Raw genomic sequence first — 25,146 nt, 5'->3', positions numbered from 1 at the left:
AGGGAAAAAAAACAAAAGAAAGAAAGGGAGAAGAAAGCATGGAAGCAAAGAGAAGGAAGGAAGAAAAGTGGTAGAGAAGAAAGAAAGGAGAGAAAGAGGGAGGGAAAGAAAAAGGGGAAAGGAAGGAAAGTTAGAGAAGGAAGGAAGGAGAGAAGGAAAGAAAAAAGGGAAAGAAGGAAGGAAAGAGGGAGCGAAGGAAGGGGAAGATGTAGAGAAAGGTAGGGAAGGAAAGAAGGAAAGAGAGAAGGAAGAAAAGAGAGACGGCAGAAGAGAAAGAAAAAGGGGGAAGGAAGGAAAGAGATAGAGAAGGAAGGAAGAAGAGAAGGAAAGACAGGAAGGAAGGAAAGAGGGAGTGAAGGAAGGAGGGAAAGAAGGAGAGAAAGAGGGAAGGTTGGCCATAGCAATGCGTGGCGGGTACAGCTAGTAAAAATATAAATATAAAAACAGCAGAAAGGATTTAAAAAGCCCCCAAAAGCCAAATGATGAAAAACTAAATGACAATACAGAAAAAAGGGAAGAAAGAGGGAGGGAAGGGGAGAAAAGAAAGAAAGAAAGAAAGAAAGAAAGAAAGAAAGAAAGGGAGAAGGAAGCATGGAAGCAAAGAGAGAAGGAAGGAAGAAAAGTGGTAGAGAAGAAAAAAAGGAGAGAAAGAGGGAGGGAAAGAAAAAGGGGAAAGGAAGGAAAGTTAAAGAAGGAAGGAAGGAGAGAAGGAAAGAAAAAAGGGAAAGAAGGAAGGAAAGAGGGAGCGAAGGAAAGGGGGAAGATGTAGAGAAAGAGGGAGGGAAGGAAAGAAGGAAAGAGAGAAGGAAGAAAAGAGACGGCAGAAGAGAAAGAAAAAGGGGGAAGGAAGGAAAGAGATAGAGAAGGAAGGAAGAAGAGAAGGAAAGACAGGAAGGAAGGAAAGCGGGAGTGAAGGAAGGAGGGAAAGAAGGAGAGAAAGAGGGAAGGTTGGCCACAGCAAAGCGTGGCGGGTACAGCTAGTAAATAAATAAATAAATAAATGAGTCCAGCTTGCAATCTCATAATTGCTGAACAGCATGCCAGTCTATTGTTAATTAATTTGATTACTGTGCTAATTACTTGATTAGTTACTTAGTTCATTACTATAACAAATACTTATAAAATAACTTTCAAAACTTTCGCTACTACAAGAGTTTCAGGTGACAAGTTGGATAGACGTGGTATAAACGTTTACTCACAACTGTGCACGGAATATAACAGTCAGGAGTTCAAATCCGAGCCCCGCTGCAAGTCCAAGATCCAGCCCCAGTAAAATAGCAGCCAGGAAGGTAACAATCCAGATAAACTGACAAATAAACAAGAAAATAAATGAATATCAGATAATATGATCAGATAACATGAAGACATTCAGTTATTTTTAAGAAAACACATGGAGATTCAAGGCATTTTTGTCCCTCACTTCTAATTGCACTGATAAAAGCTTGGTAAAAGAAGGCATGCTAAAGTTAGTAGCAATTATCTGAGTTTGGGAAATTACTCAGTTCTTGTGGGTTTTTTTCGGGCTATATGGCCATGTTCTAGAGGCATTTCTCCTGACGTTTCGCCTGCATCTATGGCAGGCTTCCTCAGAGGTCTGCTGGAGCTGGGAAAAAAGGGGTTTATATATCTGTGGACTGACCAGGGTGAGACAAAAGGCTTTTGTAAGTTGGGCTAGGTGTGAATCTTTTCTCACAACCACCATGTCAGACTACACAGAGAAGCCATTGAAATCCACAAACATGTGGACAATTTCAACAGAAAGGAAGAAACCATGAAAATGAACAAAATCTGGCTACCAGTATTAAAAAATTCTAAAATTAAAACAGCAGAGAGAAAAACAGGCAGGGACTTCTAAGCACCTTTCATTAAGAGTTTGCTCCAGGCACAGTCAGCCCATTGTATGCTAATCAAGGTAGTCAGTTGAAAAGATTCACACCTAGCCCAACTTACAAAAGCCTTTTGTCTCACCCTGGTCAGTCCACAGATATATAAACCCCTTTTTTCCCAGCTCCAGCAGACCTCTGAGGAAGCCTGCCATAGATGCAGGCGAAACGTCAGGAGAAATGCCTCTAGAACATGGCCATATAGCCCGAAAAAACCCACAAGAACTGAGTGATTCCGGCCATGAAAGCCTTCGACAATACATTTGGGAAGGGAAATTACTTTTTAGATCGTAATTCTCAGAATTCCTAGGCAGCATAACTTTCTCAAGCACCGGGGATGATTCACAGAAAATACATTTAGCCATAAAGTTTATGACTTAAGGTTTAGGTTTAGACATTGACTAGAGTGATCTTTGACTCGAGATGTAAGGAACATAATAATTTGTTCCTTTCTACACTGCCATATAAAATCTAGATTATCTACTTTGATCTGGATTATATGGCACTGTACATTTATATAATCCAGCTCAAAGCAGGTAATGTGGATTATCTGCCTGTCCATTGGGTCCCCTTTTTTGTTCAATAGAGCTTCAGGGAACAGGGAGAGAGAGAGAGAGAGAGAGAGAGAGAGAGAGAGAGAGAGAGGCATATTATGCACTATATTCTTTGAGATGTTAAAATCACATAATCCAGTCAAAACAGAGTGCCATCAACTATTTAGGACAAAGAACTAAAGGGAAAAGTATACATTTTTCAGATAGTATTCTAATTCCTTTCTCCAAAATGAAATTAAATGAGCGCCCTCTCTCCTGGCCTTCAGAAAAAAGTAAAACCTTGGCTATGAGACCAAGCCTTTGGGCAGTAAGGAATACAAGGAATGGTTATGGATTATGTGCAATCGATATTGGACATTTGGAATGGCCTTGGACCATGATTTCTGGATTAAGTGTTTTTAACTTTTATATTAATACTAGCCGTCCCCTGCCATGTGTTGCTGTGGCTCAGTCTGTATATATGTGCTTTGTGTGTGTACATATGTATGTATGTGTGTGTGTGTGTGTGTGTATATATATATATATATATATATATATATATATATATACGTGTGTGTGTGTATTTGTGTATATGTGTATATATGTGTGTTTGTGTATATATGTGGTTTTGAGCATTGTAATGTATTTTTGTTTTGTTTTGGGGCTTTTTAAGCCTCTTCTGCTGTGTTTTTCAGTGTTTTTATGAGTGATGGTCACTTGCTGGCCTGATAGGTGTATTGTGTCCAAATTTGGTGTCAATTTGTTCAGTGGTTTTTGAGTTATGTTAATTCCCACAAACGAACATTATGTTTTTATTTACATAGATGTTTTTAATTCTACATTTAATTGTCTAAATGTTCTGTTTTTATTACTGTATATACTTGAGTATAAGCCTAGTTTTTCAGCCATTTTATAGGCTGAAAAAGTTCTTCTTGGCTTATACTCGGGTCAACGTTATTTAATATTTTGCTCAGTTATTATTATTTCTATTACATGTATTATTTGACTCTATTTATTATTGTTATTATTGCATTTATTATTTTACTCTATTATTATTATTACATTATTATTTTACTTTATTAATGTTATTATTACATGTATTATTTGACTCTATTTATTATTGTTATTATTACATTTATTATTTTACTCTATTATTACTGTTATTATTACATTTCCATTATTTTACTCTATTATTATTACTACTACATTATGTTACTCTCTTTATTCTTATTGGAAGGTTACATAAGCACATTTACGTTGAAGAAGGTTAGAATCAGAGTTTATCCCACCGAATGGCACCAAAAATGTAAAGATGTATCAATGCCACCAATAAAATATAAAGACGTTCCTAGACTGCTATTAAATTAAACTGCCACCAATATGTTTAGAGACGCTGGTCTTAAAGTCTCTGTTTATCCCTATTTGCGTTGTGAAGTAACTTTGGTAGAGTGGAATGCACCGAACATAAAATCAATGGAGGAGGCAGGTTTAAAATACAAAGAGAACAAGTTTATTATTAACAAAGCGTAATTGTTGCAATATTGAGATGTTGAACTTGGCACATGCTTGATGGTTACAATATGGCTTGGTCGAGATACATTCGGGCTTCTGATGTTACAATCTTATAAACTCCTTCTTCAGTGAAGTGCTTTATTATTTCAGTGTTCCCTGTTGTGAATATTCACACTGTTTGTCCTATACCGGATCAAACCACTGATCTCCAGTCTTCCACTACTGGCGATCCTAAAACCCCCTCTGTTAGATTCTTTTTACTCAAGCAATCTAACAAGGTTTCACCTTCAGCTCCTTTGCTGAAGAAATATTCACAAATACTAAGAACTAACTGAATCTATACTACTTCACACAACAGAGCCCTAACTGACTCTGCCCTCTTCTCAGGGTCTCATCCTCCTGACTAAACTACTTTCCCAGAGTCCTTTCCCGACTCTGCTATTTCCCCAGAGCCCTTAACTGGCTCTGCTCCTCTTCTCAGGGTCTCTTCCTCCTGACTGAAAATTAACTGTCACTTTCAAACCTTTTTCTCCTTAAGCTCCGCCCACCTCCTCTTCGGCCTTGTCACCATGGCAACCTATCTCTCACAGCTAGGCCATGGCAACCAATGTAATACATAAATACAGATTCAAACACAGTATAATAAACACTTTATAATAAACACATCTCTACACTGTTATTATTACATTTCCATTATTTTACTCTATTATTATTACTACTACATTATGTTACCTCTTTATTCTTATTGGAAGGTTACATAAGCACATTTACGTTGAAGAAGGTTAGAATCAGAGTTGGACAGTCTTATCTTAAATTACAGTGTTATGTAAATATTCAAAAACATTTAACCTTCTGATGCCTCAATTAATATAATTTTATTGGTATCTGTTTTTATTTTGAAATGGACCAGTAGCTGCTGTATTTCCCACCCTAGGTTTATACTTGAGTCAATACATTTTCCCAGTTTTTGTGGTGCCTGGGTTTATATTCAGGTCAGCTTATACTTGGGTATATATGGTATCTAATTGAAAGTTTATACGTTATGATTACTCTATGTTAGGTTTTATGTGTATGTGAGGTATTAAATTTTGCCATAAATATGTTGGAAACGATTTGAGTGTCCGTCCGTCCCCCCCCCCCCCCGCCCGGGATGAGAGAAGCGGTATGCAAGTGAAGTAAATAAATAAATAATACTAATTTTATACATAATCTTTTGTACATGCAACCAAGTCTGTGTACACTGAATCATTAGAAAGCAAAGATGTCACTATCTCAGCCACCCATGTGGAAAATTTTGGATTTCAGAGTATTTTGGATTTTGTAATCTATATAAATAAAAATGTAATGTTCGTTTGTGGGATTAAAATAACTCAAAAACCACTGGACGAATTGCTGCCAAATTTGGCCACAAGACACCTACTAACTTAAGGAGTGAACATCAATAAAAAAAGGATTTTGTCATTAGGGAGTTGTAGTTGCTGGGATGTATACTTCACCTACAATCAAAGAGCATTCTGAACTCCACCAATGATGGAATTGAACCAAACGTGGCCCACAGGACTCCCATGACCAACAGAAAACAGTAGAAGGGTTTGGTGGGCATTGAGTTTTGGAGTTGTAGTTCACCTATACCCAGAGAGCATTGTAGACTCAAACAATGAAGAATGTAGACCAAACATGGCAGAAATACTCCATATGGCCAAATATGAACACAGAAGGAGTTTGGGAGAAATAGACCTTGACATTTGGGAGTTGTAGTTACTGGGATTTATAGTTCAGCTACAATCAAACCCCACCAATAACAGAATTGGGCCAAACTTCCCACGCAGAACCTCCATGACCAACATAAAATACTATGGTTCCTGGTGGTCTTTCGTGACCCTTCTGACATGCCCTCATGACCCCCTCCCCCGGGGAGCCTGACCCCCAGGTTGAGAAATGCTGCCTTAAGGCCATCCGGTCCAACTCCCTTCACTAGGTCAAGAAAACGTAATCAAAGTCTTCCTGACAAAGAGCCATCCAGCCATAGATATACATAAGTATATATGATTCACACACACACACGTACGTATAGGAGAGATATAGTATCATAGATTTGAAAGGGGCCCCTTTCAAATCTATGATACTATATCTGTCCTATACATATGGACAATTATATGTTGCATATTCCCGAGTAGGCAAACCAAACAATATCTAGATCTATACTGACAAAGAAACAACAAGAAATACTGTTTACCCACAAGCATCAAGAAATTACATATATTAGAAACCAACACTTCCTCATTACTTTATTTTCCAGATCACCAGACTGGGCCACAGCAACGCGTGCCAGGGGACCGCTAGTTGTAGATAAAGGATGTTCAGGCTGTACTGTATCATTGCATTTTTTTTTTTGTGAATAAGCAAATGGAAAACAACCAGTACCACTACCATCCTCCTATATGAAGTAGTTGAAGACTGTGAATACAATTTTCTGCTTCAGAATTGGTTTTATGAGAGTCAGATAGAATTCACTAAAGCCCTGATGCCGATTTGTAAAATTGTGATTTACAATATTGTTTGCCTGCACTTTTAACCAACCACAAATGGAATGGCACCAGGATTTCATGCCGGGTTTTATCATTATGTACTTACACAGTCATACTTGTCCTTTTTCCACAAAACTCCAATCTCTTTGAACTGCATCAGCATTCCTTTCAAATTCCCAAGAGCCAGAGCTGCAAGGACGGACTGGTGGTGGAAAACAACAACACCATAATACACTTTAAAAAGAGAAATTAATACTTACATACTATGTATTGCTATGTATCTGTGGTCCCTTTCTGCTAGAAGGCATTAAAATGCCAACCCTCCTTATGACCCATGACATTTACCCATTTGTATATAATCTATTAATTTTTCTCTTCAGCCACTCTTGAGTAGTTCTCTTCCTTCCTTCCATGATTTAGAACTATTCTTGCTGTGACAAAGCTGTATTGGCATATTTCTTTATCTTTCTGCTTTATACCCTCTCTAAATAGATTTAGGGCCCCTCCAGATAGGATTTGATCCCAGGTTTTCTGTTTATCCCAAATTATCTAGCAGAGGGGACTCATATTATCCAGTTTAGTGCAGAAAACCTGGCATCAGATCCTGGGATGCAGGGCCTTTCTGGAAGGGCCCCTAGAAGACACACTGTTGGGCTTTTCTTGACCTCATTGGTGAGTATGTTATTTGTTTCCATAATTACCCTTTTCCAAAATTGTGATACTATCGGACATGACCACCAGACATGGAAAAAAGTACCCTTCTGTTTTTTACATCTCCGGCATTCCCCTTCATAGGTTTTGTCCATTTTAACTAGTAACTTTAGGGTTATATAGCTTCTGTAAAACTTTCTGTGTAAGTTGGGTTGTTTTTTCGGGCTATATGGCCATGTTCTAGAAGCATTCTCTCCTGATGTTTCGCCTTCATCTAATGCAAGCATCCTCAGAGGTTGTGAGGTCTGAGGATGCTTGCCATATACGCAGGCGAAATGTCAGGAGAGAATGCCTCTAAAACATGGCCATATAGCCCCCAAAAAACCTACAACAACCCAGTGATTCCAGCCATGAAAGCCTTTGATAATATTTTGTGTTAGTTCTCTCTAATGGACTTATTGAGAATTTAAATCCGCTTTTTTAAATCCGAGGCAGGAAAAGCGGCTGACCGGAGGGTTAGCAGTTCGAAGCCCCAAGTCGAGGTGAGCTCCTGAACTGTCAGCCCTAGTTTTTGCCAACCTACAGTTCGAAAGCATGCAATGTGAGTAGATCAATGGGTTCTACCTCGGCAGAAAGGAAAAAGGGCACCCCATGCAGACATGCCGGCAAAAAGATCAGAGATCGGAGATGTCTACAGATGGCAGGCTCCTTGGCATGGAAAATGAAACAAGAGCACCTCCCCATGGCCGGAGTTGAAAATGGGAAGGCCTTTACCTTATCTGTGTATTGTATGTTCGTTGTGTAAAAGGCATTGAATGTTTGCCTCATATGTGTACTGTAATCCACTCTGAGTCCCTCCAGGGAGATAAAGCAGAATATAAATAAAGCATATTATGTATTGTCGAAGGCTTTCATGGCCGGAATCACTGGGTTGTTGTAGGTTTTTTCGGGCTGTATGGCCATGGTCTAGAGGCATTCTCTCCTGACGTTTCACCTGCATCTATGGCAAGCATCCTCAGAGGTAGTGAGGTCTGTTGGAAGTAGGAAAAAGGGTTTATATATCTGTGGAATGACCAGGGTGAGACAAAGGACTCTTTTCTGCTGGAGCTAGGTGTGAATGTTTCAACTGACCACCTTGATTAGCATACAATGGACTGACTGTGCTTGGAGCAAACTTTTGTTGAGAGGTGATTAGATGTCCCTGATAGTTTCCTCTCTGTTGTTGTGCTGTTGCAATTTTAGAGTTTTTTAAATACTTGTAGCCAGATTTTGTTCATTTTCATGGTTTCTTCCTTTCTGTTGAAATTGCAGGAGGCGGTGGTTCACAGTATCATAAGCCGCTGACAGGTCTATGAAGACAGCTCCTGTGATCTGCTGTTTTTCAAAGCCATCTTCTATGTGCTGAGTCAGGTTCAGCACTTGTGATGTGCAGCTTTTGCCTTTCCTGAAGCCAGCTTGCTGTGGAATCAGACATGGGTCTATTTTTTCCATAATTCTATGCAGAAAAAGTCTCTCCAGAACTTTGTAGAGGTGGCACAACAGGGAGATTGGTCTGTAGCTTTTTGGATCATTACGGTCTTTGCCTGGCTTCAAGATGGCAATGACTCTTGCTTTCCTCCAGATTTTGGGGATCTGACAGGATGCAGTGCAGTTGTTCATCAGCTCCAGTAGCCAGCACTTTGCTTTTGGGCCAAAGTTCTTGATTTGTTTGTAGATGCAGGTGAAACGTCAGGAGAGAATGCCTCTAGACCATGGCCATACAGCCCAAAAAAACCTACAACAACCCAAAGCGTATTATCATATTGTTGTTTTTTATTTCTTCAGTCACTTCCGACTCTTTGTGACCTCATGGACCAGCCCACGCTAGAGCTCCCTGTCGGTTGTGGCCACCCCCAGGTCCTTCAAGGTCAAGCCAGTCACTTCAAGGATGCCATTCTACAGTATAGAGGCACCCATGTTGTTGTTGTTTATTCGTTCAGTCGCTTCCAACTCTTCGTGACCTCATGGACCAGTCCACGCCAGAGCTCCTTGTCGGCTGTCACCACCCCCAGCTCCTTCAAGGTCAAGCCAGTCACTTCAACGATGCCATCCATCCATCTTGCCCTTGGTCAGCCCCTCTTCCTTTTTCCTTCCTTATTATTATTATTATTATTATTATTATTATTATTATTGGGTTGTTGTAGGTTTTTCCGGGCTATATGGCCATGTTCTGGAGGCAATTTTTCTCCTGACGTTTCGCCTGCATCTATGGCAAGCATCCTCAGAGGTAGTGAGGTCTGTTGGAAGTAGGAAAAATGGGTTTATATATCTGTGGAATGACCAGGGTAATGTTTCAGCTGATCACCTTGATTTGCATTCAATGGCCTGGAAGCGCCTGGGGGGAATCTCTTGTTGAGAGTGAATTGATGTGCCTGATTGTTTACTCTCTGTTGTTTTGCTGTTGTAATTTTTGAGTTTTTTAAAACTGGTAGCCAGATTTTGTTCATCTTCATGGTCTCCTCCTTTCTGTTGAAATTGTCCACATGCTTGTGGATTTCAATGGCTTCTCTGTGTAATCTGACATGGTGGTTGTGAGAGTGGTCCAGCACTTCTGTGTTCTCAAATTATTATTATTATTACTATTATTATTATGAAATCTGGGGAATATTTGTCAATTATTTTTGGCATAACTTTGAACTGAATATAACACAATTTCCCATGTCTTATAACAAGGAATAAAAGACATTGTTGTGGAACAACAAGTTGTTCTTCTGGATGAAGAAGAGAGAGACTGTTGCTGTGCAGAAAATCCGTTACCTTTTGCAGTGGTTCCAAGAGATGACTAATGGCAAGGATGACAATCATGACAATGACTGCTGAGAGGAGTCCAGCAATCTGAATGAGAAAAAAGTCCATTGTAAAAACATCCTAGAATAGACACTATCCACTAGTAAATCAGTCTTGGATGTACAATACCTGTGTTTTGCCTCCTGTGCTTTCCTGTACACCAGACCTCGACAGTGAAGTGCTTGCAGCAAATCCTTTGAACGAGCCACCAACGATGTTGCCTATTCCAAAGGCGATTAGTTCCTTTAAAAAAGAATCAAAACAATTGTATAACTAACAACCAAAGTGTTTGGCTGGCATCGGGACAGATGAATAGATGTAGAGTGATTACCTGGTTGGCATCAATAGGGTAATCATGCTTGATGGAATACACTTTAGCTACCGAAAAGGCTACGGCGAAGCCAACAATGGCAATGGAGAAACCATCACCTAAACAGCTTTGGAGCATACCCACATCTGGTGCGACAGGAGCCTTGAAGCTGAAAGTGAAAGCGAAGCAAGAGAAGGGGTTATGTGTATGCGTAAAATGTTATCAACATGCCAAGAGACAGGTAATTTCCTATAACCAGTTTTCATGTCACATAAAATGAATATAAAATGTATGTGTACATGCCTTCACGTCAACCTATGGTGGCCCCATAAATTTCATAAGGTTTTTTTAAGGCAAGAGTTTATGCCTGTTCCTCTGTTAGGCTCTATTATACTTCTACACTGCCATATAATCCAGATTATTAAAACAGATAATCCATATTACCTGCTTTGAACTGGATTAAATGAATCTACACTGCCATATAACCCAGTTCAGATAATCTAGATTTTATATGGCAGTGTGGGGCTGGATCTACACCGCCTTCTATCCCAGGATCTGATTCCAGATTATCTGCTTTGAACTTGATTATATAATAATAATAATAATAATAATAATAATCATCATCATCATCATCATCATCAATATAAATAAAAATATAATGTTAGTTTGTGGGATTAACAGAACTCAAAACCACTGGAGGAATTGCCACCAAATTTGGCCACAAGACACCTACTAACCCAAGGAGTGACCATCACTCAAAAATTGATTTTGTCATTAGGGAGTTGTAGTTGCTGGGATTTATAGTTAATCTACAATCAAAGAGCACTCTGAGCTCCACCAATGATGGAATTGAACCAAATGTGGCACACAGGACTCCCATGACCAACAGAAAATACTAGAAGGGTCTGGTGGGCATTGACCTTGAGTTTGAGAGTTGTAGTATACCTACATCCAGAGAGCACTGTGGACTCAATCAATGATGGATCTGGACCAAACTTGGCACAAATATTCCAAATGCCCAAACATAAACATAGATGGAGTTTGGGGGAAATAGACCTTGACATTTGGGAGTAGTAGTTGCTGGGATTTCTAGTTCACCTACAATTAAAGAGCATTCTGCACTCCACAAATGACTGAATTGGGGCAAACTTCCCACATAGAACTCATAAGACCAACAGAAAATACTTAAGGCCATCCAGTCCAACTCCCTTCACCAGGGCAAGACAACGTAATCAACTACTGCTTACCCACAAGCATAAAGAAATTACATATATTAGAAACCAACACTTTTTCATTACTTTATTTTCCAGATCACAAGACTGGGCTACACCAATAGACAAAACACAAAGACTGGGCCACAGCAACGCGAGGCAGGGGATAGCTAGTAGTAATAATAATAATAATAATAATAATAATAATAATAATAATACATCACACAGTCCTAGACACTTAGGAAGTGTCCGACGTGTGATCCACTACAACATCCAACAGAGTGTCTGCTGCGGACTCATCTTGTGGTGTTACAAATAATAATAATAATAGCAACAACAATAACAACAACAACTTTTTTTTGTAAGCCACCACCATCTCACTGAAGGGACCAAGCCCAGTCAACACAGTTAAAAATAACACAATAAAATACATACAAAACATCATAAAAACATAAACCATCAATAATCAACAACAGTTGAGCACAGTGGACATGCTCAAACTAAGGGCAAGGCTTGAGTCTAAACTGCCAGACAGGATTTTGGCCTGCATCAATAGGAGTATAGTGTCTAGATACTGGGATGTCATGCTATCCCTCTATTCCGCTTTGGTTAGACCACACCTGGAATATTGTGTCCAATTCTGGGCACCACAATTGAAGAGAAATATTGACAAGCTGGAATGTATCCAGAGGAGGGTGACTAAAATTATCAAGAGTCTAAAGAACAAGCCCTATTTTAAGGGATCACGGGTTTAGGGTGCGGGATCCCTTTAGAAGAAGTCCAATAGATTCAGGTAAGACACCGTTTATTCAAGCTGATCAGCATGAGGTGAACAGACAGCACTTCTGCAAGTGCTTCCACAGACTGCTACGCCCTCCTCTGTTTTTGCAAACTTTTATATACCCTCAGGTAAACAAGAATATTTTTGTCATGGAAAGTACTTTGACCTTTACTCTTCCTGTCCCATCATCCTCTTGATGGAAAGTACCTTTTCGCACCTGCAGACTTTGCGCTTAACCACAAACCAACTTCCTATGTAAGCTCGCTAATATAGCAACTTTTCAAAAAGTCAAAACCTTGAACTTTGTATGACCTCTATACTAACATTTCGGTTAAAGATTTTAATTTTTAAATATTTCTTAGGCTTATGCCTTCTTCACGATGAGGAGCGGCTTAAAGAGCTGGGCATGTTTAGCCTTCAAAAGAGAAGGCTGAGAGGAGACATGATAGCCATGTATAAATATGTGAGAGGAAGTCATGTTTTCTGCTGCCCTGGAGACTAGGACGGGGAACAATGACTTCAAACTACAAGAAAGGAGATTCCATCTGAACATTAGGAAGAACTTCCTGACTATGAGCACTGATCAGCAGTGGAACTCTCTGCTCCAGAGTGTGGTGGAGGCCCCTTCTTTGGGAGCTTTTAAACAGAGGCTGGATGGCCATCTGTCAGGGATGCTTTGAATGCAATTTTCCTGCTTTTTGGCAGGGGGTTGGACTGGATGGCCCATGAGGTCTCTTCCAACTCTATGATTCTATGATAATCTTGGATAAGAGGATATTCAGCCGGCTCCACTGGCTGCCAGTCTGCTACCGGGCATAATTCAAAGTGCTGGCCTTGGCCCTAAACGGTTCTGGCCGAATACATCTCCCCTTATGAACCTTTGAGGACCTTAAGATCATCTGGAGAGGCCCTGCTCTCGGTCCCGCCATTATCACAAGCACGGCTGGCGGGGACGAGAGACAGGACCTTCTCAGTGGTGGCCCCTCAGCTATGGAACGCCCTTCCTATGGAGATTAGATCGGCTTCTTTGCTTTTAGCATTTTGGAAAAAACTCAAGACATGGCTATTTGAGCAGTCATTTGCGAATACTGAGTAACGGACATAAGAACGGAATCAACTACAAGATGGATTGGACATTGTTTTAACGAGTATTTATTTAATTATGTTTTATTGCAGCTGTTATGATTTTATTGATGTTAAAGTTTTTATATTGTAACTGTGTTTTTGGTGGCATTGAATTTTGCCTTGTAAACCGCCTCAAGTCGCTGGAAGGCTGAGAGGGGCAGTATACAAATACTGTAAGTAAGTAAGTAAGTAAGTAAGTAAGTAAGTAAGTAAATAAATAAATAAATAATCTGGTATCAGATCTTGGGATATAGGGCAGTGTAGATCCAGCATAGAAGGGGCCTAGGTGGCATCCAATCCAATCAGGGCAGAGCTTGCTTAGGCTGGGTCTACACTGCCATATAATGCAGTCTGAACTGCATGATATGATTAGTTTGCAGTTTGGCGCAGTTCAAACTGCATTATATGAGCCTACAATGGCCATATAATGCAGTTCAAACTTTGCAACCATATCTATAAAAGCACCAGAGAATATATACACAGACACCAGTCCCTTCCATAGCTATTCCATGAATCTCAACTATCTTTGAAATCTCAGTTATGGTATGACAAAACATTCATCCCACAATTTAAGCGTATAATAGAAAGCAATTTATTCAAAAGATGCAGCCTGCCATTATAGAGTAAACAATATAACTTACCCCGCATCTAACTCTCCCACAATGGCGACCCCAAATCGTTTTTCAAATTTGAAGACGTAGGATAGTGCAGTTGCTATGACTGTCTGAAAAAAAGCACAAAAGCATGCACAAAAAATTCAGTGAGGTTATTCTCATGACCTTCCTCTCTTTCTTAGTTGTATAAGTAGACACATTCTTTATTTACCTGTCCAAACACATCTTCCCTTATGAACCCTCTAGGACTTTAAAAGGGCCTTTTCAGTGGTGGCCCCTCAGCTGTGGAATGCCCTCCCTAGGGACATTAGATTGCCCCCCTCCCTTTTAACATTTCGGAAGAAAGTTAAGACTTGGCTTTTTAAGGAAGCGTTTGCAAACACAGCATAACAGACATAGGGAAATGGACTTACTGGATGAACGGGATTGGACAATGTTTTAATATGGAGACTCTAATGACTTAAGTTTTTATTGATTTTATTACGATTTTATATTTTCTTAAAGCCTGACTGCTCATTGGAGGGAAGGATATTAGAGGCAAAGATTAAGTACTTTGGCCACATAATGAGAAGACGGGAAAGCTTAGAGAAGATAATGCTGGGGGAAATGGAAGGAAAAAGGAAGAGGGGCCGATCAAGGGCAAAATGGATGGATGGTATCCTTGAAGTGACTGGCTTGACCTTGAAGGAGCTGGGGGTGGTGACAACCGACAAGGAGCTCTGGCGTGGACTGGTCCATGAGTTCACGAAGAGTTGGAAGCGACTGAACGAATAAACAACAACAACATGGGTGCATCTATACTGTAGAATGAATGCAGTTTGACACTACTTTAACTCCAATACTATTGGAGTTGTAATGTGCGTGTGTGTGTGTGTGGGGGGGGGATATTCTTTAACAAAAATCAATTCTGGAACTATTTTTGAAAACAAACCAAAATCTTTACCACAATGAGTTCGATGGGAATGGGTGCTGGGAGCTTGGCTTTGTAGCGTTCATTCAATTCTTTGACCACAAATACGATGACCAGGATGATAAGTGATGTGACGAGATCGGCAACGTTTGTTTTGGTTATTTGACTAAATACATCTCGTAGGATCTGTTACAGAATGGAAAGAGAAACAGAATGTTACAATGGATAACAATAATATACATAGCATTCAGACATCTCATTATAAATCTACGGAATATAAAATAGATTTAGCAACATAAGAACCAGATCCAACATTACGTAGTGGTCAGAATGCAAGACAAGGAATAAGGCCCCATCTACATTGCCATATAAAATCTGGATTATCTGATTTGAGCTGGATTATATGGCAGTGTACGGAGCCCCTGGTGGTGCAGTGGGTTAAAGCGCTGAGCTGCTGAGCTTGTTGACTGAAAGGTCGCAGGTTCGATTCCGGGAAGCAGCGTGAGCTTCCGGTGTCAGCCCCAGCTTCTGCCAAACTAGCAGTTCGAAAACATGCAAATGTGAGTAGATCAATAGGTATCGCTCTGGCAGGAAGGTAACAGCGTTCCATGCAGTCATGCTGGCCACATGACCTTGGAGATGTCTATGGACAACACTGGCTCTTCGGCTTAGAAATGGAGATGAGCACCACACCCCAGAGTCGGACACGACTGGACTTCATGTCAGGGGACAACTTTTACCTTACTATATGGCAGTTTAGACTCATATAATCCAGTACAAAGCAGATAATATGGATTATCTGCTTTGATAATATGGATTATATGGCAGTGTAGAAGGGACCTAAGGAAGCTTGGATTCAAATCCTGAATCAGCCATGACACTTAGGATGGAGTCCCTTCATGTGCGTATAATCACACATGAGTTTGAGATACTTACCCATATAATTCCCAATGGAGTGTTATGACCTGGAACTGACAGTTGAAACATGAATTTCAGCTGAGACATTACTACATGGATAGCTGCAGCTGTTGTGAATCCACTTATTAATGATTGAGATAAATACATAACTATGAAACCAATCCGCAGGACACCCAACAGCAGCTGGAATATAAACAGACACATTGTGTTTATACAGACACACACAAATACATATTTAATACAAAAATCATAATAACACCAAAAGGAAAGTCATCACTAAGCAGGTTAGTTTTAGACTATGCTTGGCCTCTAATAATAATACTTGACATCCACATACTGTTCTTATATGTGCTGAAAGCACTTTACATACTAGTTCTGAGGTTATCTCATGTCCACTGGAGTATGTTGCCCAAATGCATAGAGCTAACAAATGCTTGTGCCATTGCCACTGGGCATATGCCAAGACTGGCATATGTCAGTAAGGCAGGCCAGTTTTTTTTGTCCCATAAAAATAGTGATGAGATGGGGTGGCTCTACACTTATTTCTTATCTTGTCGCTGATCTGGCATGGCATGCACCAGATCAGTTCTAGACTTTCCTAGGCAGGGTGTCTAAATGCCATCCTGATAACTACTGGATGGCACGCAGCCACCCAGAAGCCCCCCAAAACTATCCTTGAAAAATAAAAAAAACTTACCTGTCCACCAGTAGGGTACTCCTTGAGTCCTCCTGGCATGTAGAAATGACATGCCAGGAGATCTGGGGGTGGGAGAAGGGAAGATTGCTCCTCACCCTCCATCTATTGGCATGTTATTTCTACATACTGGAAGGATTAAAGGAGTACCTTAATGGTGGACGGGTATGTTTTTAAAATTTTTAAGGCTTGTTTTGAGGTTTGGGGAAAGGGAGAGGGGGTAGGTGCACTATCAGCTTTCCGGGCTCGTGTGAATTGGGTCCAGGAATCATGTGATGCAGTCCCTGGGCGCAATCCACAAAGGGCCCACATCTGGTAAGATCTGAATCTTACCTAAGATCCGGGTCTTACCAGGTATCTAATTAGAATCATAGAATCAGAGAGTTGGAAGAGACCTCATGGGCCATCCAGTCCAACCCCCTGCCAAGAAGCAGGAAAATCACATTCAAAACACCCCCAAAAGTTGGCCATCCAGCCTCTGTTTAAAAGCTTCCAAAGAAGGAGCCTCCACCACACTCCAGGGCAGAGAGTTCCACTGCTGAATGGCTCTCACTGTCAGGAAGTTCTTCCCAATGTTCAATCTCCTTTCTCGTAGTTTGAAGCCATCGTTCCGCGTCGTAGTCTCCAGAGAAGCAGAAAACAAGCTTCCTCCCTCCTCCCTATGACTTCCTCTCACGTATTTATACATGGCCATCATGTCTCCTCTCGGCCTTCCCTTCTTCAGGCTAAATGTGCCCAGCTCTTTAAGCCGCTCCTCATAGGGCTTGCTCTCCAGATCCTGGGAAACCCTGCTTTCTACCGAATTAATTTGGTTTTACATTTGGTAAAACCGAGATAGATCTTGGGTTAAAGGCCTATCTGGGTGGGCTCTCAGTTTTACAGCCTCTTGATTTCTCCTACTCTTTTTTCCATACAGAGAATCCACACTGATAGCTTTGTTATTTTGTTGAGATGAATATTATCGCTGTGTTCCAGATTAGAGGCTTTGCCAATGTCAAACATGGAGATGAAGTCAATTTGAACACTAGGTTCTTGTGGGTTTTTTCGGCTATAGGGCCATGTTCTAGAGGCATTTCTCCTGACGTTTCGCCTACATCTATGGCAAGCATCCTCAGAGGTACCTGAGGTACCTGATGCAGGCGGAACGTCAGGAGAAATGCCTCTAGAACATGGCCCTATAGCCCAAAAAACCCCACAAGAACCTAGTGATTCCAGCCATGAAAGCCTTCGACAATACATCAATTTGAACAATTTGCTTTTCAGGCCCTTCTGTACAATATCCTTGTTTTTTTGCTTTTAGAATATCATGAGAAATGTTGTGGAGTGACTTCATGGTTGATGAATAGGTACATCAAGAATAGAAGTTGTAGTTTGAAATTCTAGAGAGCTATATCTCCCCCACCTTTTATTCAATATATTGTTCTGGAAATAAATACCCACCTGAATGATGCCAGCAAGCACAGTCACAGATACCGCTACCATTACTCTTTTCTGAGTAGCCAATGAATCATTTTGAGTGGCATTGTTTTCGACTATCCCGTTTTCAGGTGTCTCTGCATCTGGGACGATTCTTAAAACTGCTGCTCCTACCATTAAGCTCAGGACAGGGAAAGGACCTGTGTGGTTTAAGTGTCACAAGAGGGAATATTAGTCTTTGTTTGTAGCTTAGAAGATTCTGTCAATGGAAGAGATGTATAATATGGATGCTTAAGCCTGAAAAGGCAAATAGGTTAATGACAAATTTCACCCCTAATGGATTTCTCACCAAAAGTTCCTTCAAATTCATGCATTTTTTTGTCCTGACAGTGATTTACTTTAACCCTAATATTGCCAATGGTCATCTATATATGTGTATATTTGTGTATATTTGTGCTATCGAGTATAAGCCTAGTTTTTCAGCCCTTTTTTTAGGCTGAAAAAGTCCTCCTCGGCCTATATTCGAGTCAAGGTTATTTATTATTTTACTACTACTACTACTACTACTATTATTATTACTATTATTTTCATTTCATTTATTATTTTATTCTATTTATTATTATTACTGTGAGGAAGTATTAATCTTCTTTAATGGCACCAATATTATGTGAGGAACCTTCTTTTAAATATCAATTAAGCTGCCACCAATATGTTTAGAGACGCTGGTTTATGTCTCTGTTTATCTTTAGTTGTGTTGTGAGGTGACTTTGGTAGTGTGGAATGCACCAAGCATAAAAGCAATGGAGGAGGCAGGTTTGAAATACAAAGAGAACAAGTTTTATTGTTAACAGAACGTAATTGTTGCAGTTTTGAGAATTTGAACTTGGCACAAGGCTTGATGTTACAAAATGGCTGGTTTGAGATACATTCAGGCTTCTGATGTTACAATTCTACAAACTTCTTCTTTAGTGAAGTGCTTATACTACTTCAGAGTTCCCTATTGTGAATGTCCACACTGTTTGCCCTATACTCGGAACAAACCACTGATCACCAGTCTTTCCTTACTGGCGATCCTTAAAACCCCCTCTGTTAGATTCTTTAACCTAAGCAATCTAACAAGGTAACACCTTCAGCTCTCTTGCTGAAGAAATATTCACAAATTCTAAGAACTGCTGAATTCTCACAGCTTCACAACCCAGAGCCCTAACTGACTCTGAACCTCTTCCCCGGGTCTCATCCACCGGACTAAACTACTTTTCCCAGAGTCCTTTCCTGACTCTGCTATTTCCCCAGAGCCCTTAACCGGCTCTGCTCTTCTTCTCAGGGTCTCTTCCTCCTGACTGAATATTAACTGACGCTTTCAAACCTTTTATTCCTTAAACTCCGCCCACCTCCTCTGAGGCTTTGTTACCATGGCAACCTATCTCTCTCAGCTAGGCCCTAGCAACAAATGTAATACATAAATACAGATTCAAACACATTATAGATAACACTTTATAATAAACACATCTCTACAATTACATTTATCATTTTACTCTATTATTATACATTATAAGAAATAGTTTTCATAGATCTACAGAGACACTCGCTGGAACACCTCCGCAAGCGAGAGTCCAAAAGTGGCAGGTTCAAACCCAGCACCTCAATCCGTGGGTGATACCAGATGAGAGACTCCCTCCTGGGCACACAGAAGACTGGGTGACTTGGAAGGCACTGAACAGACTACGCTCTGGCAACACGAGATGCAGAGCCAATCTTAAGAAATGGGGCTACAAAGTGGAATCCATGACATGCGAGTGTGGAGAAGAGCAAACTACAGACCACTTGCTGCAATGCAACCTGAGCCCTGCCACATGCACAATGGGGGACCTCCTTGCAGCAACACCAGAGGCACTCCAAGTGGCCAGATACTAGTCAAAGGACATTTAATCAGCTACCAAGTTTGCAAAATTTGTGTTTTATTATCTGTTTGTTTGTTTTGTTCTGTTAGAAATGTAATACAATGGTCTAGTTGCGGATGACACGATAAATATATATAGCATGAAATTATTTAGATACTTGGAGGAATATTATAACCCAAGTTTACAACAGTATATCACTCAACTTACCAACTGAAATATGTCTGGAAGTGCCAAAGAAAAAATAGATAATCACTGGGAAAAAGGCTGCATACAGTCCATAGCCTGGAGGTATATTTACTAGCAAAGCAAAGGCAAGACCTGAAATGACAGAGAAGGAAATTCACGTCTCACTGAAGAATGTATTATTATTTATTTATTTAGAACATTTGTATCCCTTCCTATTCCAGACTTCCGAAGAGGGACTCAGGGCAGCTTCCAACAATATAAAAACACCAATAAAACACACAATTACTTAAAGTGATAATAAATATACATTTAAAAACAGTTCGCCAAGTTTAAAACGTGCTCCAAATCAGTCCAAAAAAATGTGGTCCATACAATCTCATCTAAGCGAATAAAAACCGTCTATTCTGCGAATGCTTGCTCCCACAGCCAAGTCTTAAGCGTCTTGAGAAAAGTCAAGAGGGAGGGGGCAGATCTAACCTCTTTAGGGAGGGAGTTCCACAGCAGAGGGGCCACCACAGAGAAGGTGCTGTCTCTCGTCCCCACCAAATGTGACTGTGATGGTGGTGGGACCGAGAGCAGGGCTTCTCCAGATGATCTTAAAGTCCTTGATGGTTCATAGGGATAGGGATGGTTCATAGGGATAGGGATGGTTCATAGGTGTCCCTCCCCATGAAGTGGGCCAGAGCTGTTTACGGCTTTATAGGTCAAAACCAGCACTTTGAATTGTGCTCAGAAGCTAATAGGCAGCCAGTGGAGCTGGTGTAACAAGGGCGTTGTGCGCTCCCTGTACCCCGCTCCTGAAAGTAACCTGGCTGCCGAGCGTTGGACTAGCTGAAGCTTCCGAGCAGTATTCAAATGCAACCTCACATAGAGCGCATTGCAGTAGTCTATTCGGCATGTAACAAGAGCGTGGACCACCGAGTATACACGAGACAGCACAGGGATCTCTATAGAGATCAAAGCTTTACTAGTCAAACAAACAAACAAATAGGTTACCTTGTAAGACAGCAACTAGTCCCGTGCTAATTCCCGAGACAATGTCGCTAAGGATCCAGTCCTTAACACGATAAGCAGGGAGCCAGGATATGATGGGAAACAAATTTAGAGCAATTTTCTTTGCCTTCTGTGGAGTGCAGCTGAAAAGACATCAGTTCATGCAATAGTTTAAATGCTCATGTTTTTTGTGAGCTTCAACAAAGAACAACATAATAGAAAGAAGTTTAATTCAGTTTATATTCTGCTGGTATGATTAGTAATAAAAGGACCCTATTTTCTCCCTTCATGGTAATTTATTTGTAACATCTCCCCCTTGCCTCAATCATTCAAAAGTATTCCCATTTTAGCATTTGGGAAGTAGATTACTTAGCTACACAAGTCACTTCTGTCAAACCTTCCAGACTTTTGGGATATGTACTGTTTCAGATCCACATAGTAGCAATAGTAGTAGTAGTAGTAGTGATGATGATGATGATGATGATGATGATGATAATAATAATAATAATTTCTGGGTTGTTGTAGGTTTTTCCGGGCTATATGGCCATGTTCTAGAGGCATTTTCTCCTGACGTTTCACTTGCATCTATGGCAAGCATCCTCAGAGGTAGTGAGGTGTTCTAGAGGCATTTTCTCCTGACATTTCGCCTGCATCTATGGCAAGCATCCTCAGAGGTAGTGAGGCCATATAGCCTGGAAAAACCTACAACAACCCAGTGATTCCGGCCATGAGAGCCTTCGACAATACAATAATAATTTCATTTCTTACTCACCTCTCCTCGTGGCTCAAAGCAGTTTAAAGAATAATTAAAATATATGAACATTGTAAAATAACCACCACAAATACACATATTAAAATGTATTTCTATAAAATATACATATTAAAACATATTTCTATAAAATATACATATTAAAACATATTTCTATAAAATACATATTAAAACACACCAAACAATGATTAAACAAAGGACACATTTGCTTAAAAACTGGCTGGATAGGCCTGCCAGAAGAAATAGGTCTTTAGAAGGACTCACTGCCCTGAGACCCTTCAGGGAGATAGGACGGTATATAAATAAAGTATTATTATTATTATTATTATTATTATTATTATTATTATTATTTTAAAATTCTGACAGCTCATTTAGATGTTGGAGTTCTTCTGGCAGGTCATTCCACAGTTTTGGGGCGGCCGATGAAATGGTAATTGTCAATTTGGTTCCAGCTGGTTGGAGTAGCTGCCCCCTGAGGATCTAAGTGTTCAGAATGGATTGCATGGGAGAAGGCGATCCTTTAGATAACCTGGACCCAAACCATGTAGGGCTTTAAAGGTCAAAACCAACACTTTTTGAACTAGTTGGAGTTTCCAAACTTGGGACAAAGTTAGTACAATGCAATGCCTGCACTACCATCTTCAGGTTCTCCAGATCTCAGGGCACAGCTGGAGTATCAGCCAAAGCACTCCTGACTACTGTATCTACTTGGGATGTCATTTGGAGAGAGAGATCCAGGAGTACTCCCAAGCTGCGAACACAGTCTTTCATCCGGGCATCCCCTGGGCAACGTCCTTGCAGACGGCCAATTCTCTCACAACAGGACACTCCTGACACGACCAAAAAAAAAGGGGGGGATATAACCCCATGGTATCGAAGGCTGCTGAGAAGTCTAGAAGCACCAACAGGGACACACTTCCCCTTTCAGTGTTGAGACAGAGATCATCCACTAAGGCGACCATGGCAGTCTCAACTCCGTATCCTGCTCTGAAGCCAGTTTGAAATGGATCAAGGAAGTGTGTCTCATCCAAGACTGTCTGGAGTTGGAGGGCAACAGCCTTCTCAATCATTTTGCCCAAAAAAGGAAGGTTAGAGTTAGGGACCTCGTCTGTAATTACGAGGTCCAGGGATCCAGGGAGGGCTTTTTCAGCAGCAGTCCAACTACAGTTTCTAAACAGGATTGAAAGTTTCCCTCTCTGAAAGATGGTTAATAATTTGTTGTATTTGAGATCAAATTGCATAGTTTGACATGACCACCACATATGAAGGTATGTCCCTATTTCCTGAAGATCAGGAAATTTACTCATACACAGGCCCGTAGCCAGGATTTTGTTTCGGGGGAGCTGAGTTTTGGCGGTGACCAGGGGAGCATTTGCACAGTTAAAACTTGTGCGCCAGCTGCGCCCGTACCTTGGGAAGTCTAACTTGGCCATGGTAGTCCACGCTCTGGTTACATCCCGCTTAGATTACTGCAACGCTCTCTACGTGGGGTTGCCTTTGAAGACAGCTCGGAAGCTTCAACTAGTCCAACGCTTGGCAGCCATGATACTAACAGGAGCGGGACGCAGGGAGCATACAACCCCCCTGTTGTGCCAACTCCACTGGCTACCGATTTGCTACTGGGCTCAATTCAAAGTGCTGGTGTTGACCTTTAAAGCCCTAAACGGTTCCGGCCCAATCTACCTATCCGACCGCATCTCGGCCTATGAACCCACCAGGACTTTGAGATCTTCCGGGGAGGCCCTGCTCTCGGTCCCACCAGCATCACAAGCACGGTTGGCGGGGACGAGAGATAGGGCCTTCTCGGTGGTGGCTCCCCGGCTGTGGAACGCCCTTCCCACGGACATTAGATTAGCACCATCTCTAATGGCATTCTGCAAAAAAGTAAAGACCTGGTTGTTTGTGCAGGCGTTTGAATAATTAGTGCAATGACTGGCAATGACATAGGAATGGAACAATGGATGACGAATCTGGATCATGTTTTTTAGTGAAGAGACGCTATTGAATGGTTATTATAGTAATTGTATACTAACTGTGTATTAGATTGGATATTAACTGTTTTATATTGGTGTATTAAATTTTGCTGTGTCTTGTGTCCTGTGAACCGCTGTGAGTCACCTCCGGGCTGAGAACAGCGGTATAGAAGTAAAGTAAAGTAAATAAATAAATAAATAAATTTGATTGGGGGGGGGGCTGAGTCTGAGTGAAAGAGGGTCTACCCTAGCAAACCTTTTGTATCGTTACCCCAATACCCCCATGCATATGGGATATATTGAGCATGGTGATCAGATCATGATATGAATAAACATAACAGTTTAAATAATGTACCAGTAAGGCCTTTTCGTGAACCACCATGAGAAATTCGGGGGGGGGGGGGCTGAAGCCCCCCAAGTCCGTCCCCCCCCCCCCCGGCTACATGCCTGCTTACACGTCAACATGCCATTCTAGAATATGGAAAGCTCACTGGGAATATTTTTTTAAATTCTTTACCAAAGATTATATAATAAACTTTATTAATATGGTTAAAACTTGAGACCATCCCCATTTCAGAATTTGTTATGACATCAAGGCTCTCTGACAGAGAAATATAAATATCTCACAAAACCACAAATCCCAGAATTCCATAGCATTGAGTCATAGCAGTTAATGTGGTGTCAAACTGCTATAATTTTGCCACGTGGACACAGCCCATGTCACATAACTATTTGTTTCTAATACTAATGTTTATGAAGGAAGAGCTCTTACCTAAAACATACTCGGAGATGATCCATGAAGGTTTTGTGATATCTGTGCACTTTCTCGTGTTCTTCATCAAATAAGATGTCTTGATACACTGGCCGCGCCACAACATACTGGCTGCCAACTGGTTCAGCCATGTCTCCAGAAAATTCTTCCCGTCCACGTTTTGATTCTGCCTTATTATAATGTCACCTGAAACTCTGAAAAGAAATGGCAATGTGTGCTTTTAAGATATCTTGGAGTCCACAGATGAGTAAACTCCAAGTTGAGCATTACCACCTTTGAAGATCAAACAAAACCGGATTATGACATTGAAATCTGGTTTTTACAACAACATTCCTCCTCCCTTTTCACACTCCAAACAGCTGTAAACCATAAGTGACTGGCTGTTTATCTCTGAGTCACTAGTTAAAGATAAAAAAGATGAAGCATTTTTCAAATCCAGTCATCATGGTGAGAAAAATGATCATTGCTGTCTTCTGGGAAAGGACGAATGCTTAGTTAGTTTTGGATAGCTATGTCGCTGTTAATGATGGACCTGGCCAAACCCTGAAATGTTTTCCTCTTTATGTTTCGGACAATTCAGTAATCCAACTCCAGGCTTTTGATTTAGATCTATAGAGATTTACAATACTACCAATGAAAG

At 40.7% G+C, this 25,146-nt stretch overlaps 1 protein-coding gene across 1 annotated transcript in view; it reads right to left on the bottom strand.

Moving 5' to 3' along the window:
• The window catches only part of SLC26A3 (solute carrier family 26 member 3), a 41,558-nt gene extending 16,921 nt beyond the window's left edge, over positions 1–24,637 (bottom strand). The window contains exons 1-12 of the mRNA XM_067468807.1: positions 24,507–24,637; positions 20,996–21,135; positions 20,021–20,131; positions 17,937–18,112; positions 15,821–15,985; positions 14,918–15,070; positions 14,002–14,084; positions 10,265–10,412; positions 10,063–10,176; positions 9,904–9,981; positions 6,563–6,658; positions 1,200–1,306 (exon numbers count right to left, since the gene is read on the bottom strand). Of these exons, the coding sequence (XP_067324908.1) occupies positions 1,200–1,306; positions 6,563–6,658; positions 9,904–9,981; positions 10,063–10,176; positions 10,265–10,412; positions 14,002–14,084; positions 14,918–15,070; positions 15,821–15,985; positions 17,937–18,112; positions 20,021–20,131; positions 20,996–21,135; positions 24,507–24,637 (1,502 nt within the window). The remainder of the gene's footprint in view (positions 1–1,199; positions 1,307–6,562; positions 6,659–9,903; positions 9,982–10,062; positions 10,177–10,264; positions 10,413–14,001; positions 14,085–14,917; positions 15,071–15,820; positions 15,986–17,936; positions 18,113–20,020; positions 20,132–20,995; positions 21,136–24,506) is intronic.
• Between the last annotated feature and the right edge of the window lie 509 nt (positions 24,638–25,146).

This window comes from Anolis sagrei, chromosome 5, assembly GCF_037176765.1.
Source record: "Anolis sagrei isolate rAnoSag1 chromosome 5, rAnoSag1.mat, whole genome shotgun sequence".
In the NCBI taxonomy this organism is placed as follows: Eukaryota; Metazoa; Chordata; class Lepidosauria; order Squamata; family Dactyloidae; genus Anolis; species Anolis sagrei.
Note: the sequence above shows the minus strand (reverse complement) of the source record. Positions and strands in the feature narration are given on the sequence as shown.